The 19653-nt window shown below is 40.8% G+C and overlaps 2 protein-coding genes across 7 annotated transcripts in view; one reads left to right on the forward strand and one right to left on the reverse strand.

Moving 5' to 3' along the window:
- Positions 1-6004, reverse strand: part of CARF (calcium responsive transcription factor) — a 37664-nt gene extending 31660 nt beyond the window's left edge. For 3 of the 6 annotated variants that reach the window (XM_075431173.1, XM_075431170.1, XM_075431167.1), the window contains exons 1-2: positions 5642-5871; positions 1139-1259 (exon numbers count right to left, since the gene is read on the reverse strand). The gene's annotated coding sequence lies outside the window, so the exon portion shown is untranslated. Of the gene's footprint in view, positions 1-1138; positions 1260-5641; positions 5872-5915 lie in introns of those variants that run through there. The other 3 variants (XM_075431169.1, XM_075431168.1, XM_075431172.1) reach the window with 3 other exon arrangements.
- A 159-nt stretch (positions 6005-6163) lies between these two features.
- Positions 6164-17348, forward strand: WDR12 (WD repeat domain 12). The gene is made up of 13 exons (XM_075431176.1): positions 6164-6292; positions 6391-6485; positions 7723-7817; positions 8477-8583; positions 9437-9552; positions 9905-10059; positions 10834-10879; positions 11706-11791; positions 11989-12129; positions 12240-12345; positions 13201-13333; positions 14171-14243; positions 14989-17348. Exons 1-13 carry the CDS (start codon positions 6252-6254, stop codon positions 15064-15066), a joined length of 1272 nt encoding a protein of 423 aa, XP_075287291.1. The 5' UTR covers positions 6164-6251; the 3' UTR covers positions 15067-17348.
- Positions 17349-19653: the final 2305 nt, after the last annotated feature.

The following is a 19653-nucleotide window of genomic DNA, read 5'->3' on the forward strand; positions in this document are numbered from 1 at the left end:
GACAAAAATCTCTATGCGCTTTCTTAATTCTTTACCACAGAAGAAATATAAGCAACACAAACACACCAATTCAAGTCCAAGAATTAAACAGTGCAAGACCAAGAATCAGATTTTGCAAGTCTAAGTACTCAGAGCTTATTCTCATCAAGCTTGCAGAACCAAGGTCCTACAGCACATCCCATTTTCATTAATTAAATATTTAAGCACATATATCTGTCTCGTTGAAACTCTAACAACACAAATATTAAACAAGAAAATAATGGAAAATAGGCAGACCTTGTATAAAATATCATATCAGGTTGACACTTGGCCAATACATGCAGGAGTGCAATTTATTGTATCTCTTGCAGCAATCACACAAACAACTCTAACATTTCTGCTGAAAAAATCTGTAAACTACAAATCCAAAGAATGAGAAAAATGTTTCTAAATTTTACATTCCAAGTCAGACCTGGGCCAAATAACCTTCTCAAAAATTCTGCAGCTATACATCTTCTGTGTTGAAACCATCTACTGTAAACTACACCAGAAAAGCAGCAACAAATTAATGGCACTAGCTGTGTTAAAGATACTGTGCAGAGACCACAAGCACACTACTAAATCACTACCTGAATGACATTTTGTATTAGCTGAAGTAATCTGCAGAACAACATTTATGCACAGAAATCTCTCTGTCCAGGAATATTTGGCAATATTTGATAATAAATACATTAAGGACTCCCCTTCCCCAATACCGACACAGATATCCTGTGTCCCTGGATTCTTATTTGCCATATTTGGTCACTAAGCAATTTGACATGATTTTCAAGTGTTCTGAACCACTCCTACTCCACAGCATGTCATCAAGTACTCTTTTATTAAAGGATTTTGGTAGCACAATGAAACATATATTTCTTCAGCACTGTAACAGGATCTATTAATATAACTACTAAAAGTTGTCATTACATTTAACATCTGGATATTCATGAGCTCAAAACTGAATGGCACAAGAACCCAAGGGAAGCAACTTTTGTACTTTTTTAAAAGACACAATGTATTATTATAAAGGTAAGAAAAACCACATTGATGAAATATCATACTGTAAATTCAGAGAGGATGTAAAGAAAGCATCTACAAAGACAGGACATTCATACCTCACCTGAAAAACCTGATCATTTGTTTCTGACTCTCCAGTACTACTACAGTCGCCTATAAAAAATCATTAGATCCTTCCATAGCAATGTCACGGTCAGTTCCATTTTCTTCCATTACCAGATGACCTGAAAAAGTTACAAAAGTTTATTTCAGCCTTCTGTGTTTTAGCCTCAACCAAGACATTGCTGCAGGTTTTTTTTTGGTCTTACAATTTAGTCTTACAAGTCCTAACACTCTTGCAAGCTAACAGCAAAGCCCTCAAGAAACCTTGCCTCTTTATCACTTTATCACTCACTGCAGAAAAATTTCAGTGTGTTGCTCCAGTGGTACAGTTTAGCCTCTTGTATAAGACAATTTGCTTACTTGTCATTGCACACACAGATGCAAAACACACATAAACACTCTCATGATTTCCGTCTAAACCTGTCCACAAGCACTCAGCTAACACCCATACACATCCAGAAAACATTTGATATTGAAAGATATGCCAGCACTGCTTTACAAAAATATTAGTCATCTACTTCCATAATCAACAGACAGGATTTGCATTACCCAACTCTGTCGTGCAGCCATCTTGAAACAAATTATATTTTAAACGGTTATATACATCATATAAATGAAATCAAATTACTATTGTTAGTCTACAATAGTAAGATTTGGGCAGGAAAAACACCAGCTATCCAGATAAAATTTGGCCTTAATCATGTGATGAAAGACAAAAAGACAGAGATCCCGGCACTTCAGAGATCTACCTCTTATCCCAAAGAAAACGACTTCAAGGAGATAACCTGCCCACTATAAACCTTCAAGCAAACAGATTGATATTGGACAGCAAATTGCCACACTCACAGGACAAGGCTTTCACCCAGACAATCGACCCTTTAAAGCAGTGACCAATCCCAAATATTCCTAATCAACAAGACCAAGTGACAAATTAACTTGGCCCCTACATTACCGGAGTACATATATATATACCAGACTACACACATAACACGCCAAACTGAATTGAAGAAAACTTAATTCCTGCAGCCTGGAGGAGGAAAGGTGTTCAGGATTTTCCCCTTCAGTGTTTATTTTAAAGACAGGCAGCGTTATATCAGCATGATGCCTATCAGCTTTATCTTCTTCACCAGACCCCATAGCAAATTCCTTGAGATGGACCTTCTTGGCTGCGACATTTCAACCATTCACAGCTTTAGTAATGAGAATGTAAAAAGGCTAGAAAGTCTCTTGAAAAGAACTGTACAATCCTGGAAGCACAAATTTCTTTTCCTTTGCAAAGACATAAAGGACCACAGGCAAAGTAAGTCCACACCTCCTTGGCTTTTGAAGCTGAACAAAACATCCTGCTGATACAAACAAAATTGTGAAGTTAAGCTGCTCATATGCTCAATATACTAAATACTTTAATCTAAAGCAGATTTAATTTTCCATTCAATTTTCAAGTGATGACACTCCAAACCAAGTTCCAAATGAAGTTATCTCATGCTTACCAAATATTTTGTAGCTTTCGATCTGAGAACAATTATGAGATGTTTCAGTTAAAATGTCTGAAGCATGTTAGCGACAAATGAAAAAAAGACAGAACACTACATTTCATCATTGCTCAATCATTTCTCCCCAAAGTTGTAAAGAAGATATGTCAGTTTTGCCAAAGCAGCACATTTAGTTTTTTGAGATAAACTGAAGAAATTTGTTCCAGAGATATCAATGGTATGTACCCTGAGAGTGCTGGAACAAACTACAGAACAAAAGGAAGGCTGTGGGATGGATCAATGGCACGAGTAGCCCAATATCCTGAATCTAACACTGGTTAATAATAAAGCTCAGGGGAAAAAATGACAGCAGTAGGGTAAATATACAGGGATATTTACCCAGCTTCTTCTTCTAAGCCGCCCAGAAACATGTGAAGTGTATCTTTGTGTTTAAAAAATGCCCTTGGTATGTTTTTGCCCTGTGACTTTGTCTAATCATTGTTCTAACCCAGGCAAACCATTGGCACGCTCATCACCCCAGACAATGAACTTCATGGTTTAACCATACAGGTTTTCATTAACTTAAGTGGCATGCAATCCTGAACAAAAAAAAAGATTTTTTTTGTCTTAAAGAAATATACTTTTACAGCTACTTGCAAGTACGTACATAGTTAAGAAATTTTATAGTTGCATAAATGTTGCTAACAAATTTCCCAAACAAGACAGTTCAATCCTGTATATATGTATGTACTAATATTTTGTCACGAATGAGTAAATAACATACAAGCATCTCTTCATAAAGACTTTACGTAAGTGCCGCAAAAATTTCCAACATAACACCGTTATATCCCACATTTAACAAGTGGTTGAAGGAGAAATGTGGGAGTTTAATGTTAGCATAAAACAGGATCAACAGCTGTATCCTCAGCTCTCCATGCCTCAGCTTTAGCCTTAATGCAGCTCCACCCAAACCACTCTACAGGCTGCCCTCTGTGAAGTCCACCACTCTAAGGCCATTTCCAACTCAAGGGCTAGCGCATTTTAATGCCACAGGACTGCTTCCCTCACCCTGCCTCCATTTGGGAAGCACTTTGCTCAAAATAAAGGGAAATCTATGGCCATTGCTATCCTTGGTTCAACTCTACAAAGAGAGCAAGCATCCACAGAAACCGCTAGCACAGACAAACACGATAACCATCACGAGCATTTTATGCAGGGTCTTACAGAGAGGATCTTCAAAAGAGCAAACGTTATGCACTGCAATCTAGCCTACGTATTACCATCAGTGGTTCTATTCCAAAAACAAATGCACTAATAGTTCAAGATCATTTACCAAAACCCAAAAGGCAGTCAGATCTTGATTCATTTAGCTGTCAAGAACTCCAGTGATAACACAGCTGTCAAAGCCTCTTGCAACACTAGGTTCTCACTGACTGTCATCCACAGACACGACTTGTACAACATCAGGAACTCCCAACAGGAACAGGATTTCAATGCCCATTCTGAGATGAACCTTTCTCATAAAGTTACAAACTCCTCTCTAATCCAGAAGCTTGCCTACTGATTCTTAATATATAAACTTTAAAAGACACTAACAGAAAAGTCACACTTAACTAGCATTAATTTAAAATCCTATCATTGACCAGTCAGATCTCCACCCTGCCTTAGGACAGAGTATCAGAAATTTGTATTTTCCTGCCTCCAATTCTTTTTTTTATGGTAATGCCTATACCTACCATCTACAAGCAGTGGTCCCTAAAAATACAATGGTTCTCGACTGACATAATTTTAAGGCCTCGTATGAATGCTTGCTTCTGCCTTCCCTCAGTTACAAGGCCTCCTTGTAAAGGCAACATGCAGCCAGATCCCAAAGGGAAGTATGGCCTTTCAAAATCCCAGAGCTAATTATTTCAACACTGAGTCTATATTGCAAGATTTTAGTCATGAGAAGAAACTTAAACTGTAAAAAACAGAGAAGTCCACTGTGATAATAAGCACATTCTACCTAGGAGTACTCTATCAGGGCAGGAAGGAAGGAATTCTCTTATATTTTTCAAGCTTCAAGTCTTCAGTGTATACCCATTAAAAAAGGAAATCAAAGCTTGATTGCACAAGTTCATGTTTTCAGCACTTCTGATAGCAATATTCCCCACCCTAGCTTTAATTTATACTTCTTGACAGGAAATACATACCGCTGAATGCCTCACCAACAATCCTTTTTGGGGGTTTGCACGAAATGTTTCAGTGGTTTTGTAAAGAGATTTAAGTCAATTGCACAGCTCACAACTAAACACTGTCTCCGAAGTAGCTACCTCTGAAGACATTTCTCTACCACCATTCTGAAGAGCATGAATTACAGTAAAACACAACAGGGAGGAAATTAGGACACAGCGATACCATCAAGTACATGAGTCACAATTAGCTTCGTATTAACTTGTACCAGGTTTGAGATTCAGCTTATGTCTGTCAGGGAAGAGCAGGCAGATAGTGTTAAGAACACACAGAAGATCTGGGGACTGCTCCTTAAAAGGTTTCTTGAGTAAATCACTTTTGTGTAGCTAGCACAAGTATCTGGAAAATGCACTTGTGTCAATTACGTTGACAATGTTAGATCTTTCAAGTACACCTAAGAAACAGATGTTCCAGTCTCACAAGACATGAAGACCCAACACCTGCCCGCTCCAACAAGCTGCCCCAACGTGAGTCACCACACAGGCAAAGCACAACTGCTCCCCGAGAGCACAAGTAATTGCCAAAAAGGTGGGGAAAAAAAGATGTATAAACCAAGCACACAGCAGGTACTCACACGAACAGCCTTCTCCCAAAAAAAGAAAATTCACTTACAGCTTCTTTTACAGTCTACTGCATGTTGGGTTTATTACTTTTAGCAGGAAGTTTATTGTTGATGTGCCCCTTCACATGCAAAGAAACACGGCCCAAGTTACACCAAGCAGACACTATCAGCAGCCAACAGTCCCACACGCCGGCTCCAGCCGCACCGCAGCCCCAGCCCCAGCCGGGGAAATACTCACCGCCGCGGCGGACACGCCGGTACCGCGGTTAGCCCCGCCCGGCCCGGCCCGGCCCGGCCCGGTCACAGCAAGCCGGTCCCGGGCGAGGGGCAGGCACGAGACGCCCCTCCAGCGGCCCAAGGGCCTGCGAGTGCCCTCGGCAGGCGCCCCCCACGCCCCCTCCCCTCCTGAGGGGAACGGGGGCGCCCCATTCCCGGCCCCTCACCCTGCTCCTCCCCCCCGGTCACGCCCCTTCGCGCCACAGCCCCGGGCCGGCGGGGGGGACAGGACGCACAGGCGCGGGCCCCGCCCGAAGGGCTCTACTCAACCTCGCCTCGCCTCCCGGCACCGCCATGCACAGCGCCCCTCGGCGCACGCGCGCCAACCGGCGGGGAGCGAGGCGGGGAGGGAGGGGCGCGCGGGGGGCGCCGGGAAGGCGGCGGCGGCTCGGGCTTCCCGGGTGCCGTAGGCCGTGAGGTGGGGTGGGCTTCGTGGTCTCTACGGCAGCCCGCTGGGCCGGGCCGGGCCGGGCCGGGCCGGGCCGCGGGAAAGGGCCTCGGCGGGGCCCGAGCGCGGGCGGTGCCCCGCGGGCGGGCGCGGCTGACCGCGGCACGTGGTCGGCGGCGGCAGTATGGCGCAGCTCACGGCGCGGTTCCGCACCGAGAGCCGCAGGTGAGGGGTCTCCCGCGCGAGGCGGGGGGAGCGGGGGAGGGCGGCGGCAGCAGCAGCGGCGGTAACGCCGAGGCCGTAACGGCGCCGTGTGCCCGCAGGTACGCCGTGGAGGATGTGCCCTTCTCGGTGCCCGCGGCCTCCGAGACCACCGACCTCAGCCATCTCATCAACAAGCTGCTGGCGGCCGGTAACGGTAGGTGCCGGGGCGGGGGAGGGCGGCCGCTTCTTCCCCGCGGGAGCTCTGGGTCGGCGGCGGCCGCGCTCGCCCGCCTTCGGTTCGGCGGCGCCGGTCTGCCGGGGGTGACCGTTCCGCTTCGTCCCCGCGTCCCTGCCCGCCGGCCCGGGTGAGGGCACGGCCCGCGGCTCTGCCTCGCGCACCGGGCGACCCAGGCCCGTGACGGGTTGCGGTGCGCGGCGGGGCAGGCCCGGCCCGGGGGGAGGGACGCGCTGACAAAGCCCGAGGCAGCGCACCGGCACCACGGACCCCTGAGTGAGGTCGGGCTGCGGCCCGAGCCCGTCCGGCCCGTCGGTTTCGGGCTGGCTGCGGCAGTAGGGACTCGTGGGAGGTGACCTGACTGTCAGCGGGTACCGGTGCTGGCGGGCAGACCCAGGGACACGATCCAGAGGCTGCGTCAGTGTGTGCCCCGCGACGCAGGCGGGAACGGAAGAGTTCCCTGTAGCCTGGCGAAAGAACTAACGAAACCAAAGGTTTGGGTTGTATGAGAGCCTTTGAGAAGAGCCCAGCCGTTCTCTCGTGGCTACCTGAAATGGGCCTGACTGACCTGGAGGATTTTCGGGGGAAAGACACCTGTGCAATGCTGTTGAAAAATCCCATTTTCTGTATCTTAACCTGCCGAGGCTTGCACAAGCTGCTTTTAACCCATGAAACTGCAAGCAACCTGGAATAGAAAACTAGCGCACAGTGCAACGCTCTCGTCAAAATGTGGGGCCTTTGTCAACTATGCCATTACAGAGGGAGAAACGTGAACCAAAAATTCTTGGGATTTTCCTGTTGCTGCCTCAAATACAGGGCTCTGGCTGGTGAGGATAAAGATGTGGGCTAGCAGTGGTGAGCTCCATACAGAACAGTGATGAAGCACCGCTGCAGATTGATTAGACGTAGCTACAGAGAAAAGGATTTAGAAAATAATGTGTTAACAATAAGAGGCAAATGTAACTCTGTGAACCACATCAGCAAATTTTCCTTCCTCTTACCTCACATAAATCCTGTGGAATTCATGGGCTGCCGACTTACAACGGGGAGAAGAAACTGTCTCTTTTGTTGGGTGTGCTTTGGGTTGGGGTTTTTTTGGTCTTTTTTAACTTCTTGCTGGCTCTGTTCTCCTGAAACAGTGACAGAATGATGCTGTTCTTGATGGTATCAAATAAGTAGTGACACCTGAACATGTATTTTTCCCAATTTGTTTCAGTGGATCACAAATATGTGGAATTTGACTTCCTTATCAATGGCCAGTTCTTGCGTGTGCCACTGGTCACGCACATGGAAATGGAAAATATCTCCACTGTAAGTGATACTCCATTTCTCCTCATCTTGGACAGTAGAACAGACTTAGCCAGTTTACTTCAATCTGATATAGGTATTACACTGTCATCCTGACTAGGCAGGTTTCCTTGCTCAGTTTTATTTCTTTTCCAGCTTTGCCAGGAGAATTCCCTGTATATGTAAATCCATTCTGAACTGCAGAGTGATTCGAGAGTATGGGACTGAGCAGTGCAAGGAACATCGTTATCCTGTCTATTGTCTGTATACAGTTCAGAGAGGAAATTTTTGTCTTACTCAGTTTATCGTTAATATATTTTTGTCTCCTAGTCTATTAGTGACATTGGGGAATAACGGGGGACATTAGTATTACCTCTAGAAAATGCTGTGAAGTATTTTAGACACCAGTTTTATATGGATAAATACAGAAGAGGAGGAACCTAAGAAGAGTGAAATTACTTGTTTTTGCTTCCAGCTTGCTATTAATTTGATAAAAATACAGAAAGCAGTATAATTCAGACACTCTTCTAAAATTTTAATTCCACTAATGTGGCAAAGGACTTGGATACCAAGATCTTTGCCCAATAAACTCGTATATTTGCACCACACTATAGTTAAATATTACTGTTATTGATTAAAAACAATAAACCCATACTAAACAAGTATTTTGTCTGTGAGCTCAGGAAGAAGTGGTGGAAATAGAGTACGTGGAGAAATACATGGCCCCTCAGCCAGAGGAATGCATCTTCCACGATGACTGGATCAGTTCTGTTCAAGCCACTGAAGAATGGTACTGCACTAAGCCAGTTCTGTCTTGCTTATTCCTGTTGGGTGCAGAGGGCTTCGTGTTGTCAAATGGAGTGTCTCTCTAATAACTATTTTTTCTTTGCTCTGTTTTTGTTTCAAATTTTTTTTAACCCGTCAAGTCAGCTACTTGCTTTTGTATGCAGTTCCATTTTAACACCTCTATTCTATGCTGACAGTGACTTTAACTCAAGTAGAAGACAGCTGTGGTCACTGAACATGAGATACTGTCACTACAAATGGATAATACAAATGCTGTTTACTAGCCTTTCTCTTAAAGGGCAGTAAGATTTCCTTATCTCTTTTAGCTTAAATCCTTGACTTCAAATGTGATATTAATTAGCAACAAATATAATAGTGTGCCTTTTATATAGAGCTTTTCTTTAGAAAAACCTAACTATAATTGTGCTTTGCTACTATATTTTCACATAAATTTTCCAATCAACTTGGCAATGTTGCTGTATTGTGTAATGGTTTGAAAGTGCTTTTGATACGCTCTGGTAACATACCATGAACAACAAATTTTATTTTAAATGATGTAAGTAATCTGAAGTCTCATCTACCAGAATATGCAGTACTCTGATTGCTTTTCTTTTTGTCCTGTACTCCTAGCCTTATAGTTGTAGGCTTTAATGAAGCTTTACTCTGTAACAAAAAGATTTTTTACTTTTCCAAACTTGGATATTTTTTTTTCTTTTACACGAAGTAGCTATACTTTGAATTCATTTCAGCTAACCAGTTATTATGCAAATATTTTTCTAAGTTTCTGATTCAGTATTTTTTTCATAAAACATTGTTGGTTTTAAAGACAAGAATTTTTCATATTCTGTACCATGTAGGATATTAACTGGCTGCTATGATCAGACTGCTCGAATCTGGACTTTGGAAGGAAAATCCATCACAACAATAGCTGGGCATACAGAAGTAGTGAAGGACGTGGCATGGGTGAAGCAAGGTCAGTATTTGTATTAGGGCAATAGTGATAGCTTTATTTATTGGGGGAGAAGTGTCAGAATTCCTCAGTCATGAATAATTAATAATCTAAATGGTACAGTTCTTTCAATAAAACAGTCCTTTAACAGTAATGAATGTAGTTAAATACGTACGCCCTCTGTCCACCTTGCAGTCTTCATTAGCAAGTACTGGTATGTATTTTTATATTAATTGTACTTACAGGGTAAGATGATGTAAACTGAGATATGTATGGGTTTCTATCTATCTCCTATTTCTTCTTTGATTAGAATAATTACTGTAAAGATTTTGGAAAGCTGAGTTGCATGCAAGCGTGACTGTTTTTTCTTCCTCAGATAGTTTATCATGCCTGTTACTCAGTGCTTCTATGGACCAAACTATCCTGCTGTGGGAGTGGAATGTGGAGAAAAACAAAGTGAAAGCCTTGCACTGCTGCAGGGGACATGCTGGAAGTGTAGACTCCATAGCTGTTGATTGCACAAGAACTAAAGTGAGTGACTCCTGGAAAGAAATCTTTGTCTTTTGGGATGCTAGCAGCCTGTGTTTCAAAAACCATCTTTTTGTCCCCGCATAGATACTAGTCATCATGTTACAGCTGACACACTGCAAAATTTCTGATCTTATTATAAATGGTGGTTATTGAGGATTAGGACTGCTACATCAACACTAGGCCATCTTTCCAAACAAAGCGATGCAGTTAACCTCTAGTATTACAAAAAGCTGAAGGTGACTTTAGATAGGACAAGCCATTATACTGCTGCTTTTGCCTTGACTGAAGCTGAATATTTATTTTTTAAATAAACCTTGCTTTTAACACATGAATTTTGCATTATAGTAAACTATTCTAAAATTTGACCTAAATTTTCACAGTAGTTTTGGTGGGGGGAAAAAATTCCAGAGTGATGCTAAAAAAAAAAAGCAGGTGGTAGAAGAGGTCCTTTCCCCTTATCCAGGAATTCAACAGTTAAGAGCACTCACACCCCAAAGGTGCGAGTCATCCCTCCCACTAAGCTTGACTTAATGAGACAGGTTAAAATAAAACCTTTTGGTGCTGAAGGAAATAAAGAGATACTTTGTACATGTTTTTTTCCTGCAAAGAAAAAAAATAATTTGATCTATACCAAACTTTTTTTTTTGAGGAGCCCAGCACTGTTCTTTATGTGTTTATAACCCATTGGTTAATATTTCAAGCAGGAACTGTACTTAATATGACTTACAGAGTCTATCTGGATCAACATTTAACAAAATGTTTCTGTTCATACAGTTCTGCAGTGGGTCTTGGGATAAGATGTTAAAGATCTGGTCTTCAGGTAAGATATGTGTAAGCTGGGATTCTTGGCTGTATTCAAAAAACTTTACTTAATGACAGCCTGAAATATGGATATCAGAATAGTTTTTTCTTTAAGAAAATTTGAATCTCTAGTATTAAAAGCAAGATAGAAATTTTGTTTTTTTTATTGCAAAATCACAACTATCTATCACTGTCTTAAGTTACTGTTACGGCTGGTAACAAAGACCATACTTAATTTCAGGCATGGTTATCAGCTGCCTGCTGATGTTTATTTTGTTCAGAACACAGTACTTCATATATTTCATTTATTTTTTAATGGGTTTATATAAATATGCAGGTTTGTGTACAGACTCTTTACAAATCAAAAGTTTGTGGGTTATTTTTCTGTTCTATTATTGACACCATTATATGGAGGGAACAGTAAGATGGCCAGGTCTTTCCTAGAAATGCAGATTAATTCCGTTTGGTCTGAAGGCTTTCTTTCACTGTTACAAGTCATATTCTTTCAGTTTGGGAGTGTATATGTAAGTATTGCATCTAAAAGAATGATTGTGTTTTGTCACACACCTGAATTACTGTTGGGATTTTCTATGAGTAAGGATGGGCTTGAAAATTCATTTGGACTTCGTTTTAAAACTGCATGACCTGGAGAACATCACTTAATTTGTATTCATTTTCCTTACACTCAACATGGAGATAATACTGATACGATCACAGGTGTAAGGTTAAAATACTCATACACCATAGACAGGTTGGGTACTGCAAATATGGAGGTTTGCTTAATTGCTTATATGGAAATACAATTCAAAAACTTCTCGATCAAGTCTGACTGTTCTCTGTCACAGTACCTACAGATGAAGAGGATGAAATGGAAGAAGCAGCTAACAGACCACGGAAGAAGCAGAAAACTGAACAGTTGGGACTAACAAGGGTAAGATGAGCTCCAGGTTTGTCCAGCATTTTATTTCAAAAGTGTGGCCACACAAAATAATTTCTCTTTGTTGAAAGCGACTGTATGAAGATTTCTGGTGATACGTCTGAGGCTGAATAGACACATATTTTTATTTGTTGAAAAAATAGATTTGTCGACAATATTCAATCTGATGTTCTCTCACCTTTAAATTGTAGACTCCCCTGGCAACCCTCTCTGGCCACACAGAAGCTGTCTCCTCTGTGCTGTGGTCAGATGCTGAAGAAATCTGCAGCGCATCATGGGACCACACTATTAAATTCTGGGATGCTGAGACTGGAGATCTCAAATCAACTTTGGTGAGATCACTATACTTCATCTGTAGGTTCAACTCAAGTCCAGCTCAAATAATAAAAAGTTGTGCAAAAATAGTACCTCCTCTCTTAGTTAGTATTTTTTTTTCTGACAGACAGGAAACAAAGTGTTTAATTCTGTCTCCTACTCACCACTGTGTCGACGCCTTGCATCCGGTAGCACTGACAGACATATTAGACTATGGGATCCTCGCAGCAAAGGTGAGCTAAAATGTGCATCTTCTCAAAGTTGTTTTTTCAAAATCATAACTTCTCCCTGTTGGGAGACATCTCACAACCTGTTTTCTAGTCCCTCTGATTGAAGTAAGTCATTTGGGGGCTTTTATTAAATACAGAGATTATTGTCTGTTTTTCATAATGTGGTGCAAGACTTCTTTTGATTTCTCACCTAATAAGCTTAGGTTTCTTCTCCCCCCCCCCCCCCAAACTTACTAATGGTTTGTCAACTGTGCAGTTGTGGGCCTGGACAGTCCCTTTTTTTTTCTTTTTTTTTTTTTTTTTTTGTCAGGTTCGCACCTAAATTGGTTAGACCATCACTAAAGTGAAATAGTCACTTCATTACAATATAGTGGTGCCATGTCTGACAGAATTGCATATAACTTACGACTGAGCCTGCCAGATTTATTTCATAGACATGTTTACTTGTTTAGGTTCTATAAATCTAATCCAGAGTTTAACAGTATTATCTTCTTACATGTTGTTAAAAAACCCCAAATTTTTTGTTTGCTTTTTTCCAAAAAATCTTTGAAAATAATTTAGTGACAAGAAAATACATTTTGAATTTTGGTTTGGTAGTTTGGTTTGGTTTTGTTTTCCCCCAGAACTTGTTTGGCTTATATTTCTGTTTGCTTTCTTTAAAGTTCATTTTGATTTTTGAAATTAGAATTACTGGTGGGAGAAATACCTACCCTGAACACAAATATGTTGGTGACTGCTTTTCTCACTGGATTTTGTATGCATCTTAAATGGTTTCAGCTGGCATCTACTGTTGTCTTTTATTTTTTCCTCTCTTTCTGTTCTGATGTCTTTTTTTTTTTTTCCTCTTTTTCTGTTCAGATGGTTCCTTGGTTCTCCTGTCTCTGACATCTCACACAGGCTGGGTGACATCTGTGAAGTGGTCACCTACCCATGAGCATCAGCTGATCTCTGGTTCTCTGGACAACATTGTGAAGCTCTGGGACACAAGGAGGTAAAGTAAACACACATTCTTCGCTGTTCGAAGGCATGTGAGCTTACAGGGTCAGTTAACCTAATGAAATAGCAAAAGCACTCTGAGAAATTAATTGGAAACTCCTGTGGCGTTTGTGAAAATCCTCTAGGTTTCAGGAGTCAAGTGTATAACAAAAGGGAGAAGAATACTTGTAGTCTACTAGAGGACCTGTGGCTTAACATCTGAGAGCACTCTATGGCCTTCCAACATGGGATATACCTGGCATTAACAGCAGCATTGATTGAAATGCAGAAGGCAGCAACCATAACGTTGCTACCAGTATTAGGAACTTCAGAAGGTCTGCTAACCATTCCTCTACTTCAAGGAACAAAATACATTCTTTTTCTAAGGAACGAACCTAACAGTGTGAAGTTTCACTTGCTACTCTTTTCAGACCTTTCATTACAAATTTCTAAGCAATGAAATGGTTTGCATTCAGAAGACACAGGACTTTTCTGGAAAACACACACAGTCAAGCAGCATCCACACGTGGAAAAAGGAAACTGTGTAATAAACTGTTCCTAAAAAGCAGATTGATTAAATTTCAGTCTCAAGGTAGTTTGCAAGCAGGTGCAATATGTTGCTGCTTTTCTCTTTGGAGATGTAGGAGAGGTTAAAACTGATGTAATCAGCTCTGGAGAAAGCAGAGAAAACGTGACAGATGTAGATACCTGTATTCTCTTAAAGCATTTGTAACTGCTAGACCAGATCTGTTTGATAGTATTGTCAGAGTGTTTTTGCCAGGAACCAATTTTGGTTTTGGTGATTGCTCATGTAACTTCAAATGCGTGACTGTAAATACTTGTGTTTTGCCAGTTGCAAAGCTCCTCTCTATGACTTGGCTGCTCATGAAGACAAGGTTTTGTGTGTGGACTGGACAGAACCAGGGGTAAGAATCCGAAGAGCAAGTTATGCCATTTATATGCATGGGGGTTAGGAAGAGGGCTAAAAGCAGTCGTGGAGTTGTTTTTCCTTTATGATTAAAGATAGAATAGAATAGAACGGGAAGTTTTAGTTGTGCTGTGGTTGATACTGGGTAAAAGAGAAGGTGTTACTGTCATACGCACTGCAGCACTTCCCCATGCTAGTGTGCAAAGGAGTAGGATGGCAGTTTGAGCTCTGTAGCATTAAGGGTGTTACACTGATATTCACAACAAGGAGAGACACGAGAACAGCACCACACCTCACTGAGAAAATACGTGTTCCAAGGTACCATTTGCTGCCTTGGAGACTAAAGCAGCAGCGTGAACTGATAGCTGGGGCATGGCAGTACGTGTAAGGGGGGACCTATATAATCGTCTATAGCAAGCTGTTCCGCCACTGTAGCGGTCCACACATGTATGAAAGGGGAAAAAACATTTTGTTAGCATTCAAGATTCTGTGTGGCTCCTGTTCTCAGTAAAAGGTGTGAAAAGCTTTAGAAATTTCCTGGAAAAACTTTGCTTCTGATTCTAGAAGGGTAAGAGGCAAGGCTGCTTCTGCACTTTTGATTCTGGGTTTTAGTCAAATATTAACAGTTAATTATTCATTACTTCTGTTTATGTCTTCAGAGGAAAGAAAATCAGTCCTCAACTTTTGTGTAGGTATTTTGCTTAGTTCTGATACTAATGACAGTTCTCTTTTCCTCTCACCAGTTGCTATTGAGTGGAGGTGCAGACAACAAACTGTATTGCTACAGATACCCAGCTACAGCCTCTGATGTTGGAGCATGAAGGTCAACAGCCAGAAGAATTTAAAAAAAAAAAAAAAAAAATTTGTGACAGTCACTGTGTTAGCAACCCTATGCAACCAACATCTGAAGAAAGTTTTTTGTGGCTCAGAGAGCTGTTGTTCCTGTTTTTGTATTGGTAACCTATATCCATGTTTGTCTCACAAGAATCGCAACAAGCAGTTACGAATGTGCTTAGTGTGAAACAAAGCAAATGGTGTCTCTTCCCTTTCTGATGGCTTTGAATTAACATCTTTTAAATGGCTATTTATATAGCCCTTTTAATGAGGAGTAAGCTGTTCCTGATACTTAGAGAAGAATTAACTCACTGGACTAAATTAAACCTGATAGATTTACTGGCAGATGAAATAAGTCAGGGTTGTAAATTAAAGTATAAGAATGTGCCTGCCTTGTGCCACAGTACATTATCTTGTGTTGCAGTACAACTAATGTGGTGTCTTACTCCTAAAAAGCAGCAGATGTATCTAAACAAGTGGAGGATCACACAAAGAAGGCAGAAGAAAAATTAATTTGTTCCTAGAAAGAATGGATACAAAAAGTAGGAATTGTTTTTGGGTTGATAGAGGATAAGTACTATCCAGACATGCTCATTTTCTCTGCTGGTGAATTCAGTATTTAAATGAAAAATTTCAGTTTGTTAGATGCCAGATATGTCATGTTAAACCAGGGCATAGTTTAACCATGTGGAAACCAAACTTGAATATCCTCACTTGTCTTAGCATTCAATAAATATAAGACCTGTACAGCACAATCAAGTCAAATGCTTAAATTGCAAGGTTAATAATTTTTCTTTGAAGATTGAAAACTCAGATGTCCAGGTTTACAATATGGTTCTGAGTTACAAGTTCTGAATAAGCAGTTTAGTAAATACCAGAACAGCAAAAATACGGAGAAAGCAGCAAGGGGTACAGGGGAAGGATCTCTGATCCTTTGGCTCTGCAAGTAACAGACTGCAACTAATAGACTAGCCTTTATTTACAAATGCTGCTTACAAGGAATTAGTTGTCTTGCCATCATTTTACTAAGTACGTGCACATGGATAGTATGTGCTTCATCCTTTCTACAGCAATATACACTGTTCTTACCTTAATATAGCGACTAATTATGTTTTTCTTATTTGAACTTTATTCTTTAAAACGTTGCCTTCTATTTACTCCACAAACTGGAACTTGAAAATATGGTGTGAATAAGTATTTTGTTTTGTAAACCTACCAAAAATACAAAGTATTTTTTGAGCAGGAATTTATTATGTGCTGAAACATGCAGCATTCTTTCCTCCCCACTGCTACACATTTTTATGATTTCACATGCACATTTGTGGATATGCCAGTCTATTCTAGCAATTGTTGGCCTAATAGTCATAAAAGTTTAAATATTTTCTAGCAATTTTGTAGTATGAAAACAGAAGAGAGAAATATTCTCTTTAGGTAATCCTTAATCCAGTATACCGGACTTTTGGAGGTCTTAACCAAGGAAAGTCTGGAGATATTTTTAGTGGAAAGCAGGACAGTGAAGGAAGTTTGGAAATTAGCTTGCTTCATTTCTCTTCCAAGACTTCCAGTGACCATTTAATCTACAGTCTTGAGCTATTTTGTGTATTATAAGAAACTTCTAATTTATTACTCTTTCAATTTTTTTTTTTCCAGATAAATTACGCTTGAGCATAGCTTTCAGATTTACTGTGGTATTTTACAGCCAGATAGCTGTGGAGCACCTCCGGTCAATTAAGTAGGTGATTAAAAATAAGTGGGTTCTCCTACGTGAATATGTCTAAAGACTCAGAAATGCAAGATAGGTAACCTTAATACCATTTTCTTGCCTTCCCTAAAAGATCTTAAAAACAGTTTTTAAAGAGCTCATGTCTTAGCTTAGAAAGATTAATGTTATTTAGACTTAAGAAATCCCAGCTGACACTAATTGTTTCAAACTCTTGAATCCATTAGATGTACTACACTTGTCACCTGTAGTAAACGTACAGAGTCTTAACTACAAAGGTAGGTTTTGGTAGACAACAGTTCAGAAGCAGGAGGGTTTTTACACCCTCCTCTCACTTGAGGTTCTTTTATTTGAAAAGTACTGTGTCAGACACAGAAACAACTAAGTGAACCAGATTAACAGTAGGAAGTGATACCAGCATTAAGTACAACACATTTTTGGAATGCATCTGTATTACCACTGTCTATAAATTATCCTAGAACCTACAAAAATACTTTTTAGATTTGATGGATAATCTGTAATCTTAATTAAAACATTTTAGTAATAATATTTGTTCTCCTCCAAACATGCAGTTCTTTCGTTTAAAATAATGATGTGAAATTAGAATGGCCAGCATGAGTTGATTATCGAGTCAAAATCAAACTTAGTCTTCCAGAATCAAGGTGCTGATGGTCATTCTCACAAAAACACTTTCCTCCTCCCCTCCCCTCCCAACCCAAAGCATTTCTGCATAATCATAGTGCCCTGGTAGCATAATATAGAACAGTAAAGAACTTTCATGTACTAACAGCTTACTTTTCCTTAAATGTCAAAGTGATACCACAAGTGAGAGGAATAATGACAATAGTCAGCTGTTGCACGCCTTACTTTGTGTACGAGTGGGTGTGTTTTTGAGAGGTTGTGAAATAGTTCTATTTTATCTTTTCATTCTGCACTGATACCTGGCATAAACTGCTGACTCTAAACACAGTTCAAACAACAGCATGCATTAAGATGCACGTTAAAAGCATTAGTTTTAAGACAAGAGTTCACCTGCTTGGTCCTTGGTTTAGTGACACACTTGCGTTTTCTCTTCATGTGTTTGCTTTTTCCCAGCTGGTTCTTCCAGCTTTCTTCTTGCTTTGAGACTTTCATCTTTGCTTCTGGACAATTGCCATCGTTTTCCTACAGCCAGCCTTGGTACAGCAGTGTTTTTTCTCTCTTGTTGGCATTTTGTAATCTTTAATTTCTCAGCCTTCTCTCAACAAGGAGATTGAATTAAAAACAAGGGGAGGGGGAAGGAAACTGCAACTGTTCCAGTGAAAGTGACACGCAACCTAAATCAGGGTGTGTGGATAATGCCATTCACCGTGGTACCACCCACAAGATGGGCACCTTTTCCACAAACCATGCAGACACCCCACCCCCACCCCACACCCCCACCCCCCGGGGAAGGGCATGCCAGCTATCTACAGCACTGTGGATGGCAGCCTCAACCCACATGCCAGTCACGGCTTTGAGCTTTGACACCCCCAAACTCACCTCAGATACCAGCTCCGCAGTCTAACGCTTTGCTCCTGGACCCTGTCCTCTGGGCGAGAGCTGCTAAGGAGTGCACCGCACGCGCTGAAGGCACAGGCGAGGGCAGGCTGATGGGTTTCTCAGGCTGCAGTTTTTACGAGTTTGGGGCAAGGATGCAGATCTCCAGCTGGCACTGCTCTTCCTGTTCCTTTCAACATACCGCCCATAGCCTGGTGGTGAGGTTTTTCTTTAGTGAAAATAAACTCACATGAAGTTTAAATGAGTTTTGTATTGGCTAATAAATTTCCAGTATAAACTCAACATACTTCCCTAGATTTCAGCACATACACATTAGGAAATAGATCTAACTATATGTGCTTAAAGTGACTTCTACAATTTAAACAAAAATATTTCATAGAGCTTGGAAGGAAAAACTTGCACAGAAAAAGGAATACACTTTTAATGAAAAATCCTGAGATACGAGGTTTTCTCCTGCATTTTCTGTGACATTTTTGCAACAGAAAGTGCTAGACAGGCATACGCAGATTCCCCAAAAGAAAAAGAACACACTTTTCTCACACTCAGTTAATCTGTCTTGTTAATTATCAACTTGTTATTTAAACATGGATATAAGTTTAAGAATTTCAGATTATTTTTTAATGTTTTTCTCATCACTGAATTAATAGAGACTACGAAGTTATTTCCAAGATTGTGTGATTCTAAACATGTTTTTTTTAAAAAAAAAGAAAAGATAAAAGTAGTGGATCAGATTTGGGCAGATCTGTTACATGACCTCACTGAAATTTCAGCATGTGTTCTTTTCCCCTGCTGTGGGAAAGATGAAAAGTTTTGTCAGATGAAATACTTAATGTGAACTAGGTCAACACACTTGACTTGGATTTCTACTCTCTGTTAGAGTGGGGCTGGCAAGCTGGCCCTCACATGCCCCAGTCCAAGGGTGAATACAGTTGATGTATGATCACCCTACTCCGTTTAACACTATTGTTTGTTTTATTGCATCTTTCTGTTTATTTTAAAAAAATATATTCACATTCTAAAATTAAAAAAAAAAAAAAGTATTCACATTCAGTAGGATTAGTCATTATTTACCTGCAAGTTTTATTAAACATGCTTTGAAAATGCCTAATTGTGGCAGGTTGTCGTTGCACCTCTGTATGACAGTTAAATGGCTGAGGAAGACAGCTTTTCAGAGAACAAGGCTGAAGATCCTGTTCCTGTGGGCAGAACTATTACCTACACCTAATTTTTAGCCCAACATCCACGCAAACAGAATGGCTACATCACTGGTTTAGCACAAACATCAGTGTAAGATGAGGAGCTACTGGAGAGAGTC

Source organism: Opisthocomus hoazin, chromosome 9, assembly GCF_030867145.1.
Source record: "Opisthocomus hoazin isolate bOpiHoa1 chromosome 9, bOpiHoa1.hap1, whole genome shotgun sequence".
Classification (NCBI taxonomy): Eukaryota; Metazoa; Chordata; class Aves; order Opisthocomiformes; family Opisthocomidae; genus Opisthocomus; species Opisthocomus hoazin.